Source organism: Balaenoptera ricei, chromosome 18 (assembly GCF_028023285.1).
Source record: "Balaenoptera ricei isolate mBalRic1 chromosome 18, mBalRic1.hap2, whole genome shotgun sequence".
In the NCBI taxonomy this organism is placed as follows: Eukaryota; Metazoa; Chordata; class Mammalia; order Artiodactyla; family Balaenopteridae; genus Balaenoptera; species Balaenoptera ricei.
In genome coordinates this window covers 21101881-21115155 of record NC_082656.1, presented here as the reverse complement: position 1 = coordinate 21115155, position 13275 = coordinate 21101881, and the positions used below count along the sequence as shown (strand labels likewise).

At 34.7% G+C, this 13275-nt stretch overlaps 1 protein-coding gene across 1 annotated transcript in view; it reads left to right on the top strand.

Moving 5' to 3' along the window:
- LRRC63 (leucine rich repeat containing 63) overlaps positions 1 to 13275 on the top strand; it is a 40089-nt gene that overhangs the window by 7555 nt on the left and 19259 nt on the right. Inside the window, exons 4-5 of the mRNA XM_059903423.1 lie at positions 2806 to 2966; positions 8943 to 9041. Of these exons, the coding sequence (XP_059759406.1) occupies positions 2806 to 2966; positions 8943 to 9041 (260 nt within the window). The remainder of the gene's footprint in view (positions 1 to 2805; positions 2967 to 8942; positions 9042 to 13275) is intronic.

Below are 13275 nucleotides of genomic sequence, written 5' to 3'. Positions count from 1 at the left end.
ATGAAAAATCATCTTTAAAGAAAGATTACATCATCCTACATCTCACACTATATCTATAAACAATGTCACAAATACAGTGTGTAGTAAACAATTTACAATTATCAGGTACACAAAGAAAAACAAAATGAATGAAAACCAAAAGAAATAGTAAGCAGTAGAAACACACCCACAGGAGTTCCAGCTATTAGAATGATCAGATTCATTTTTTTAAATAACCTAATGACTTTGGTTCTAGCCAAGATTGAGTAGCTTGCATTGGACAAACCCTCCCACCAAAATCAGTTATTAAAGCTGCCCCCAAATATATAAAATAACCATTGAAGTTACTGGAGAGTAACCCTTGCAAGCATGACTTGAGTGGTTACCATCTTTGAAATAAGCTGAATTAGCTGTACATTTACCTTGGCTTTTGCCTGAGGGGATTTGTGGTGTTGGAGAACAGGGCACAGGTAGAAAGAAGGTGATAGTTTTACTGGATTGAGGAGATAGCAGTCAGACTTCAGAGTTGACAAGATAGCTGGGATAGAGGGGTAATATATCAGAGAGGAGAGAACTGAATTCAAATATCTGCATACAAACTCCCTTAAGAGTGTTGGCTGATTTCTAAGCTGGGCAGGTACAGGACAATACGCTAAGAAACACAGCAGAAAACATCAGCTGAGATGCTAAGGAAGTGAGCCTAGATTTTGACAGTTGCACAGAAGACAATTATTGGAGTTCAAGCTCTGCTGAAATGAAGGGGCCTTGGTAAACACACTGGGCTTTCAGTTGCAGACCCAGAAGACCTATGCCTTGGGAATAAGAATGATGCTCTAGGAGAAAGGACAAAACTAAAATAGGTTATCCCCTACAAAACTCAAAACCAATCCTTGATAAATCAAAGTGGTACTTCCTGCCTAGTTGAAGAAGAAACCTAACACTTATTAGAGACAGATAATATTATCCAGAACCTTTAAAATTTTCATCCACAATGTCCAGCATTAAACTTAAAAATCACAAGGCATCCTAAAAACAGGATAAAAGGTCTGGAAACCAGTAAAAAGAGGCAAAAGAATGAGAACCATAGGATCAGATATTGGACTTTTCAAACAAGGATTTTAAAATAACTATGATTACTATGTTGAAGAAAATAAAAAGTTGGAGAATTTTATCAGAGAACTGGACTTTCTGTTTTTAAAAATTAGAGTCATATAAAATTTTAGAACAGAAAAAGTAATATAACAAATTAATGATTCACAGATGTGTTTAGTAGGAGATTATACACAGAAGAACACTCCAGCCATAAAACTTTCTCTTTTTTTCCCAGTTGTGTTGAGATACAATTCACATGCAACTCTGTATAAAGTTAAGGTATACAACATAATGATTTGATACATGAATATACAGTATGGTGAAATGATTACCACAATAAATTCAGTTAATACCCATCACCTGACAACTTTTTCTTGCGACAAGAAATTTTAAGCTTCACTCTCTCAGAAACTTTCAAATATACACTGTAGTATCATCAACTACAGCAACCATAAGACTTTCTGAGCACACTACCCTTCCAGCAGTTCCCAATCCCTGTCTGTGACATAAATTAACCATGGGTCTCCTCCACATCATAGGCCTAAACAAGTCATGTTATCATTTCTGACTTAGGGAGTTTATTCCACTCTGGTATTTCCCTCTTTGAAAAGTTCCCAGGTGAGTTTAAGCATCCCGAGATCCGTCAGGGAATTTCTAACCACCTCTGCACCTCCATCTCCCTCCTTTTCACTCAAAAATCAACTGCTTGAGCTCAGCCCATAAGTGTGGGTGGGCAGGAAGCAGGCCACAGACTTAATTCTTAACTCATTCTCCATTCCTCTTGCTCCATTCCCTCCCACAAGACAAGGAATCTCCATATCACATCATACATCTTTCTTTATTCTGTGGTAACTTTCACATCGATTGACCTGAAATGGGCACACAGGCCTGTTTTAGAAATTAACAACTGAACATTGTTTTCTTTGGTCTAGGATGCCTCGTTTCTTCTCACTGAAGCAATGGTATAAGAATTACTGAGATGATAAAATATGTTGCAGCAAGTAATACAGCAAGAATGGCTGGGAGTGTAAAATATATTTCAAAATATTTTCCTGCCACACCTGGGTGTGTGCTTGAATAGGCCATTTTTGACAAAAGGTGAAACCCACAAGGGTTGTGATAAAGTAAATGTAGGTGGTCGCTGTTTGGCTACTCCTAAGTTGCCTGCTTCCCCCCCCCCCCCCCCTTTCTCGTGTGAGGTCTTTAAACTGAGGGAAGAGCTGAGTCACATAGGGTATTTGAATCATGCATCAATGTGATATTAAGGCAAAAAGCAAGATTGCTCCTTGGGCTGTGATCTCTATCTGAGATATGCTTATATGATGTCCTTTATTCATTTTGTGAAGTGAGAAGTTGTTTATGTAATTCATCATAAAATAAAATGTTTTTACATATATTACAACAAGACTCAGACTGATGGAATCTAAATTATTGAGGTAGAAATCTATGAGCTTATGGTTTTCTTTTGGAAAGAAAAGTTTGCTATCTAATATTAGCCTGCTATCTAATATTAAAAAGTTTGGCCAGCAGAACCAACTGAGGTTGAGTGGATGGAGGTTATGGGGAATCTCCAACATGAGGTTGGGTGGGTGAAAGTTATGGGGAATCTCTTCCAAAGGAGGCATCCAGGTAACCTATTTATGATGACTTACTGTTATCATAACATGAATACCTTTTAACTTTCACTCTAAGTGATGACACATTTACGTTTCCTGTCTTGTTTTGTTTATTTAGGTAGCACTAAATCTAGAAAAATCGAAACCTCAGTGGCACATATCGTACACGGTGAAGGTTTTAAGACTGTTGTGGCAACATGCTATGAAACAGTCACAGCCATGACCAACCTGGCCATAGTAAACTGTCAAATTCATGGAAGAAATGCACTTAATCTTAAGGTATACTACATCTTCTCAATGGCAATTTCCTGTTGTATTATCGGTCATTTTTGTTTTAGGTTTCATAACTTAGGTTATTCTCCATGGTATTGAAGGAACAACATAAAATGGTGGTGGTTGAGGGAGTGATGGAGTTGTATAGTAACAAAACTTTTGTGTGCTATTGAAGTTAACTTGGTATCAATCCAAACTAGATGTTTTAAATTTAGGATGCTGATCGTAATCTTCATGGTAACCACTCCTAAGAAACTATCTTAAAAATGTACACAAAAGGGAATGAGAAAGGAATCAACATGACAGATTACAAAAAATTAATTAAACACCAAGGAGGAAGTAATGTAGTAAACGAGGAATAACAACAACAACAAAAATTCCAGAAAAGGCAAAACTATGATGACAGTAAATATATCAGTGGTTGTAAGGGATTTTGGAGGGAGGGAGGGAAGGATGAATAGGAGGAGCACAGGGGATTTTTAGGGCAGTGAAATTATTCTGTATGATACTGTCATAATGGATACATTTCATTATACATCTGTCAAGACCCATAGAATATACAACACAAAGTCTGAACTCTAACATAAATTACGGATTTATGTTGATAATGATGTGCTAATGTTAGTCCATTGATTGTGACAAATATACTGGTGTGTGAGATGTTGATGTTGGGAGATGTACAGGGTATGTGTGGGGAAGGGGTATGTGGAAAAGAAAGGTCTCAAATCAGTAACCTAACTTTGCACTTTAAGGAACTTGAATAAAAGAGCAAACTACACCCAAAATTAGCAGAAAGAAGGAAATAAAGATTAGAACAGAGATAAATGAAACAGAGGATAGAAAAGCAATAGAGAGAATCAATGAAACCAAAAGTTAGTTCTTTGAAAAGATGGACAAAGTTGACCTTTAGCTAGACTAAGAAAAAAAAGAGAGAAGATACAAATAAATAAAATCAGAAATGAAAATGGAAACATTACTACTGGCTTCACAGAAGCAGAAAGAATTATAAGGGAATACTATGAACAATTGCATGCCTGCAAATTAAATATCCTAGATGAAATGAAACATTTTCTAGAAATACATAAATTACCAAAACTGACTCAACAACAAATAGAAATTTGAGCAGACCTATAAAAAGTAAAGAGATTGAATAAATAATCAAAACCTCCCAACAAAGAACAGTGCAGGACCAGATAGCTTCATGGGTGAGTTCTGCTAATCGTTTAAAGAAAAAGGAACATATATACTTCTCTAAATCTTCCAGAAAATAAAAGAGGAAGGAACACCACCCAATTCCACTGTTGTGCTGGTGGAGGGGGGGGGGTGGAATCCCACATCACCCAACAGTTCTTGGACACCAGCTGGGTGTTCTACAATTCAACTCAATTCTGACACTATCTACCCAGAGATAACATCAGATTCCACAGGTAAAGTGCTCAGTCCCATAAGCCTGCTCTACACTTCAGACGCCAATCACAAGCCCAGGTGGTTACCTGTGATTCTGACCAACCAGCTACAGAATGGAGGTACCAAGGACCCCTCCAACTCAGGATGCCAATCACAAGTTGTTACCTATACTTCTGATCGACTGGCTATAAATCAGAAATTCCCACGACCCCCTCCTGATTAATTCGCTAGAGTGACTCACAGCACTCAGGAAAGCTATTTACTTACTTGATTACTGGTTTATTACAAAGGATATTAAGGGATGTGAATCAACAGTTAGATGAAGAAAAACATAGGACATGGTATGAGGAAAGGGTGTAGAGATCCCACACCCTCTCCAGGTGCTACTCTCCCCAAATCTCCACGTGTTCACCAACATGGAAGCTCTCCAAATCCTGTCCTTCTGGTTTTTATGGAGGTTTCATTAATAGAATAATTGATTAAATCATTGGCCACTGCTGACTGAGCTCAGTCTTCAATCCCTTTCCCTCTTCAGAGGTGAGGGGATTGAAAGTTCCAACCTTCTAATCACATGGTTGGTTCTTCTGACATCCGGCCCCCATTCTAAGGAGCTTTTTCAAAAGTCACCTCACCAACACAAATCCAGTTGTGGTGGAAAGGGGTTTGTTATGAATAACAAGACACCCATTTCGCCTTTATGGTTCTGAAGCAATTTCAGGAACTGAAGATAAGAGAATAAGTATTATGACAAAAGATGCTCCCATTGCTCTTATTGTTCTGGAAATTCCAAGGGTTTTGGGAGCTGGTAGTGAGGAACCATGGATAAAGTCCAACTATATATGAGAAATATATTTTGGTCATTCAGATGACCAAATATATTTTTTAACAAGTAAAAATATCAACAACATATAACACATTTTATGCTATCAGTATAACCCAGATATCAAGGGAAAATAAAGACACCACAAGAAAACTCCAGATCAATATCCTTTGTTAATTAATTAATAAAATTGCTAAATCCATGATATGATTAAGAAAAAAAGAAACTCTAAATACCAAATTCAAAATTTAAAAAGGGGAAATCACATTTCCTACAGACATTAAAATAGAAAATAATGAAATAATAAGAACAACATTTTCCCAATAAATGCAACAACTGTGATGAAATGGAAAAATTTTTTGAAAAACACAACTTGCTGAAACAGGCACAACAAGGACTAGAACATCAGAATAGTCCTGCACCTGTAAAAACCTAATTGAAATTTTAATTAAGAGCCTTCCCACAGAGAAAGCTCCAGGCACAAACAGCCTCACTGGTGATTCTATCAAACAATGAAGAAGGAAATAATATCAGTTTAGGCTAACTCCTTCAGAAATCAGACGAGGAAGAACACTTGCTAACTCATTTTTTGATGCTTGTGTAACTCTCCTACTGTCTCTTCAGATATTGCTCCTGTCTCATTCCTTTTGTCCTCTTCTTATCAGTCTCCAGCTGCATGTATCTTAGGCCTTTTCATCCTGTCCCATATATCCCTTACTCTCTTCCTGTATCCTCTTTACTCTCTGTGCTTTATTCTGAGCATTTTCTTCTTACCTAAATTCTGGTTCATTCATTCTCTTTTCAGCTTTGTGAAATCTGCTATTAAACCCTTTATCAAGTCCTTAATTTTGGTTGTTTTATTTTATAATCTAATTTCTTTGAACTTTAAATTCTTTATCTTATAATTTGATTTTTCGAGCCTATTAATCACAGTTAACTTTTTTTTTTAAACACATCTGATGTATCCAAAATATGGACCTTCCGTGGGCCTATTTCTATTGTCTATCATTTGTCTTGATTTTTGTCCAAGTATTATCTTTTTGCATGTCTTTTTATTTTTGATTGCATGATAGATGTTGTGTAGAAATAATTTGAGGCCCTAGATAATGTTATCTTCTTCCAAAAATGTTTTATTGTTGCTTCTGACAGGCAAAGAGGCTAGGGGATGTTCATCTTAATCTAATCAAAATCAGCTGGTTTAGTGCTGGACTTCAATTTTTGTAGAGATTTCCTGTTAAACTTCTTTCCTAAGGCTGTAGCCTTTTAGCCACCTCATATCAAGTCTGAAGTCCCTTCTCCTTGGGAAGCCCTGAATTCCAATTTTTGTCTCCCTAGCCCTGTGAGACTGGCTATGGTTCACCACCACAGCTTTGGATTAGGCAAATGACTTTTGGAGAAAAATAGTGTTGAGTCCCAAAGTGAATTACTTTAAATCAGAGGTTGGCAAGGTTTTTCTGTAAAGGGACAGATAAGTAAAATTTTAGACTTTGAGGTCTACATGGTCTCTGTCACAACTACTCAACTCTGTTGTGTAGTACAAGAACAGCCATATTACAACACCCAAACTTAGAGCGTGGCTGTGTTCCAATAAAACTTTATTTAGAGAAACAGGTGGCAGACTGTAGCTCACTGATTCCTGCTTTAAATCGAGGAAGAGTATATCTTCTAAAGAGTTAAATGGAGCTAGTCAAGAGAAACATCTACTTACACAGTCATCAATATTATTTTAAAAGAATATTTGACTCCAGAGTAGAATCCTGAGCTCTGTGGGGGTGATATAAAAGAATTAAAAGTCATAATTTCTAATCTATCTCATGGACTTATTAAGGAAACAGATTTTACATGAATAGAATTTACACAAAACAAATATACTGATTAATTTAATACAGACTCAGTGCATCAATGCTTAAAGGTTGCTAGAGCAATTCAAGAGATTGAGAAAGCCTCCACTTTCTTGGTGTTGTCTAATTCTTCACATCCTTATCATGGTAACTGCAGCAAACAGGTTCTATGATGGGATGGTAAAAGAGAGATCCAGCGTACCTATGCTGGGAAGACCTCATAGTATATCCACAGTGAAGGTCCCTGGGATTCCATGAGGCAATAAGAAGGCCCTGGATAGTCACTCATTCAGCCAATATTTATTAATAACCCACTATGTACCCAGTGGTAAACTATGTATCTCATTATGTATCAGTGTGCAAAACAGAAAAAAAAAACCTATTTCATGCAGCTTATACTTTAGTGGGATGAGATCATACATGCATACATACATACATTTATATATAGTCTGTCCTCTGGTGATAAGAGTTATGAAGAAAAATAAAGCAAGTGGAGGGGACAGAGAGCCATCAATGGGGCATTGGTTTGAGAGGTTGCTATTTGTGATAGGATGTGATGACTTATGAGCAGACAGCTGCCTATAAGCAAGCTGTGAGTGAAGTGAGAAGATACTTCATGGGAATAGATGGGGGAAGAGCTTTCCAGGCAGAAGAAAATGTAAAGGCGCTAGTTATCTGAGCACACTTAGTGGAATGATTACAGACTGTGACAGACACTTTCCTGCTACATAATTTAGTGTACTACTAGTTATGCCGAGAAGAGATGAATGTTTAGTGACAGGAAGAAAGAACACCTACTCTTCTATAGGTGTTTATGTCTACCAACATCTAGACATTTACAAATATTGATACTTTAATAAGAGGTCAGTCTTGAAACCAGTACTGTCAATGCTAAGATTCTTTAGCCATGAACCTTATCTCTCTCATACAGTGCATGCCATAACCTAATGCATTGGTAGCAATGCCTCCCTTCCCTATAAGCTGAGGTTTGATCCTTCAGCATTAGAGTTCCTTGGTTCATTCAGTTGAACACTACTGATTCTATGATCCTTAAGAAACAAATGTACCAACTTTCCTGGAGCATTAAAGATACTGGGGGCACTAAGCATGTCTTGGTCAATTTGGGCTGCTATGACAAAATGCCATAGAGTGGCTTAAACAACGGACATTTATTTGTCACAGTTCTGGTGGCTGGGAAGTCTGAGACTGAGGTGTCAGCCAATTTGGTTCCTGGTGAGCGCTTTTTCACAGCTGACTTTTTGCTGTATCCTCACATGCGGAGAGAAAGAGTCTCTGGTCCACTGTTCTTCTTATAAGGACACCGATTCCATCATGAGGGCTCCATCCTTAAGACTTCATCTAACCCAAATTACTTCCCAAAGACTTCACTTCTAAATGCCATCATGTTGGGGATTAGAGCTTCAACAAATGAATTTTGGAGGAACACGAACATTTAGTCCATAACAAAGGCATATGTTTTCCTCAATCAGAAATTGGCATATTTAAGCAAGAAATTTTAAGAAGATGTTAGATTAATAGAAAGATAACAGAGAAATAGAAGTAGAGACATGAAAAAAAGAGGGGGTATAAATATAAAATATATTTAATTACTTATTTCAGCATGTAGTGGACAGTCAATAAATGTTTGCTTGTTATTAACTGAAATAATGCCTTTCACACATGTAACACTATATTTATTACATATGTAAATACTTAGTTTTTCTATTTTGTTTCTTTACATATTTAAGAAATTATTATCATGAAAGACTAAAATAAATGAATGGAAGATTATTATAGGCTTGTTATTAGGTCAAACATTGTCATTTAGATTATGTGCTCTTTTTTTAAACACTTGTATAAAATATTTTGTGCATGGTAAATAATTAATTCTTATCTCTTGTCACTTTCTTTTAGGGCTTTTTTCTCCTGAATTGTCCAGACCTAACACCTTTGGCTTTCCAATTGATATATCTTAATTTATCATATAATAACATCTGTTACTTTCCCACAGAAGTGAGTCCATTTTTATTATTGTATATATTGTCATAATTTCTTATTATTAATAATAATAATTATAATTTAAAAATAGACACTTATGATACCCTGGAGTTACTATAAATAAATATATTTTGGATTGCATCCTAAAAGGCTTATTTTTAGAAGTACCAAAAGTATAGTACATTTTTCTTAGCAAGTCCCATGACACAATCCTCAAAGACTGTGTTATGATCAGGCTCTCAAATATGTTCTCATAATTGTACAATGTATATAAGATTTTTTATTTTTCTGATTCTGAATAAAACGTAAGATATACTTTATCCACGTTAATTGGACGCTTTAAAGGCAATGTTTAGTGACAAGGTAATATGATGTTGTAACAAGTTTTAATTACAATAGGCTGAAATAGGATTAATAAATATTAATAAAGCATACCAAGGATATATGCTGCTTAATAAAGCATACCAATAAAGCATACCAAGGATAATAAATAAAGCTTAATAAAGCATACCAAGGATAATCAGATATAAAGCATACCAAGGATAATAAATAAAGCTTAATAAAGCATACCAAGGATAATCAGATATGGGATGAGATGATTCAATGTCATTATATAAACAAGTCATTATAAGTAATTAGGACAGATTATGTTTTCAGTGTCTTTAGTCATTGTTTCATTGGTCACGGGGTGTTTTGTTGTTTTGTGAATTGATTTCCAGAGTATTAACTTTTAGAGAATTGATTTCTAGCAAATTGACTTGCTTTCTATTTCAAACATGTAGTATTAGAAACATATATTTTCCATAATTTCTATAATATTGTGTTTTTATTTTCACTAGAAGAGTTATTTGTTCTTTTCTAGTATATCACACTAGTTTTATTAATTTGACTAAGACAAATTGACAAGAATTCCCAAGGACTATAGGGATCTTAGTTCTTCACATTAATTTTAACCTTTCTTATAAACAGTCATACATGAGACTTGTGCATCTGCCAAAGAATACTCTAACCACTCAAGCAGAATGTATAACCATATGGGAGATTTTCAGGTGTAAAATATAAAGCGCTCATTTTTAAAGTGATAGAAATAAGCAGAACTTGCCATTAAAATGCAGATCAGTGTTGTACAGCTATAGATAAAATGTTCCAATGAAAATGGCAATATCCAGGCTTGGAAGGGCCATACTAGGGGTAGGCAAATGATGCCAAGTTATTAGCATAGTGTAAGTGAAATGAATAGAAGACTAGAGGCTGGCATACATGTGGTGATTGGACAAGTTTCATGGAAAATTCAAGATGGTAGACTCTGGCAGAGACAGAGCCTACTGAAATAGTTTAGGACAGGAAAAGGTAGAAGCAGAAATGGTAAATATAACAAACCATATAAATATATACTTGGTCTCCTTTCTTCTCTTAGCTTCTTTAAAAGACACAAAATCATGTACAATAGTAATTAATTATAATAATGTATTGTTAGGTTTGAAACATATACAGATGTAATATGTATAACAATTATAGTACAAAAAAGGAAGAGGGAATAGAGCTATCTAGGAACAACATCTCCATATCTCACTGGAATTAAGTTAGTGTAAATCTGAAGTAGATTCTGGTAAGTCAAGGTGTATATTACAACCCCTAAAGCAATCACTAAGAAAATAACTGAAGAGAATACAGTGGGAAAAAAATCATTAAAGTAATTAAAATGTTATACTAGAAAATATCCAGTTGATGCAAAAGAAGCCAATAAAGGAGGAACAAAAATGACATAACATTTAGAAAACTATAAGTAAAATTGTGATGTAAATCCAACCATGTCAATAATAACATTAAATGTTAATACATGAAACAATCCAATAAAAAAATACAGTTTGTCAGCCTCAGTGATAGTCTGTCTAAAGGAGATACACTTAAGAGTGAAAGATACAAAGAGGTTAAAAGTAAAAGTATAGGAAAAGATATATCATGCAAATAGCAATCATAAGAAAGCTGGAGTGACTATACCAATATCAGACAAAATAAATTTTAAAACAAAAAATGTCACTAGAGATAAAGAGGGACATTTTGTCAATCTTTCAGGATGCTGTAACAACTGTAAACATTGAGGTACTTAACAACAGAGCCTCAGAGTACATGAAGCAAAAACTGAAAGAACTGAGGGAAGAAATAGAGAATTCAAAAATAATAGTTGGACACTTCAATACCCCACTTTCAATAACACACAGATCAACTAGACAGAAAATGAAAAGTGAAATGGAAGACATGAACAACATTACAGACCAATAAGACCTAACAGACATTTATGGGACACTCCAACCAAAAGTAGCAGAATACATAATTCTCAAATTCATGTGGAACATTTTCCAGAAGAGACCATAGGTTAGTCTACAAAAAATTTAAAATAAATAAATTTTAAAAAATTGAAAGTCACAGAAAGTATATTTTTGGGCCACAATGAAATGTAATTAGAAATCAGTAGCTGAAAGAAATTTGGAAATAAATGGAAATTAAGCAACACACTCTTAAATAACCAATGAGTCAATGAAGAAATCAAAAGGGAAATTAAAAATTACTTTGAAATAAATAAAAAGCAAAACACAACAATCCAAAACTTATGGGATGCATCTACATCAGTATTCAGAGGGAAATTTATAGCTATCATTTACTATATTAAAAAGGAAAAAATCGAAACTTAACATTCCATCTTAAGCCACAAGAGAAAAAGAGCTATATAAATCTAAAGAAAGAATAAGGAAGGACATAATAAAAATTAGTGAAACAGGGAATAGAAAAACAATGAAGAAAAATCAGCAAAACCTAAAACTGTTACTTTGAAAGGATCAACAAAATTGACTAACCTGACATAAACTGACCAAGAAAAAATGAAGATTCAAGTTACTAATATTAGGAGTGAAGGATGGGATATCATACCAACCTTACAGAAATTTTTTTAAAAGATTTTAAGAGAATACTACAAATAACTGTATACCAGCCAACTAGATAATGTAGATGAAGTGGACACATATTTAGGAAGACACAAGAATGGAGTCAAGAATAAATAGAAAACCTGAATGGTTCTATAAAAAAAGAAAGAGTTTCAGTAGTAATTTTAAAACTTTCCTCAAAGGAAAGTCCAGGATCAGATAGCTCCATTGGCGAATTCTGCCAGATGTCTTAAAAAGAATTAACACCAATCCTTTACAAACTCTTACGAAAAATCGGAGAAAACGTTCTCATTCAAACTATTAAACGAGTAATACCCTGATACCAAAACTAGACAAAGATATGGAAAGAAAAGCAAACTACAGAACAATAGCTCATGAATATAGATGCAATAATCCTCAACAAAATGCTAGTAAACCAAATTCAGCAACATACAAAGAGGATTTTCCACCATAACCAAGTGAGATCTGTTCCAGGAATGCAAGGTTGGTTAAACATACAAAAATCAATCAATGTGATTCTACATTAATATAGTGAAGGGTTTAAAAAAACTATACAATTATATCAACAGAGACAGAAAAATCATTTTACAAAATCCAACATCCTTTCATGACAAAAAATTCAACATCTATGAATAGAAGGGGGGCATCCTCAACTTGACAAAGGGCGTCTACAAAAAACCCACAGCCAATACCATACTTAATGGTGAAAAACTGAAAATTTTCTTCCTAAGATCAGGAACAAGATGAAGATGTCTACTCTTGTCACTGTGTATTGTACTGGAGTTTCTAGCCAAGATAATTAGATAAGAAAAAGAAGTAAAAGGCATTCGCATTAAAAAGGAAGGAGTTTAAACTATCTTTTGTTGTAGCTGATATGGTCTTATATATAGAAATCCTAAGGCATTCACTAAAAACTATTAGAACTAATGAGTGAGTTAATCAAGGGTGCAGTGTACAAGATCAATATACAAAAATCTATTGTATTTCTACATACTAGCAACAAACAATTCTGACAATAAAATTAATAAAGCAAATCTACTTACACAAAAAAGAAGAAAATGCTTAGGAGTAAGTTTAACAAAAGCACAAAACTTATACTGTGAAAACTACAGAGCATTGTTAAAAGAAATTAAAGAAGACATAATTATATGACAAGACATCCCATGTTCATGGATCTGAAAATTTAACGTTGTTAAGATGGCAATACTTGCAAATTGATCTACAGATTCACTGCACTCTCTGAAAATTACAACTTGCCTTTTTTTCAGAATTTGACAGGCTGATCCTAAAGTTCATATGGAATTGCA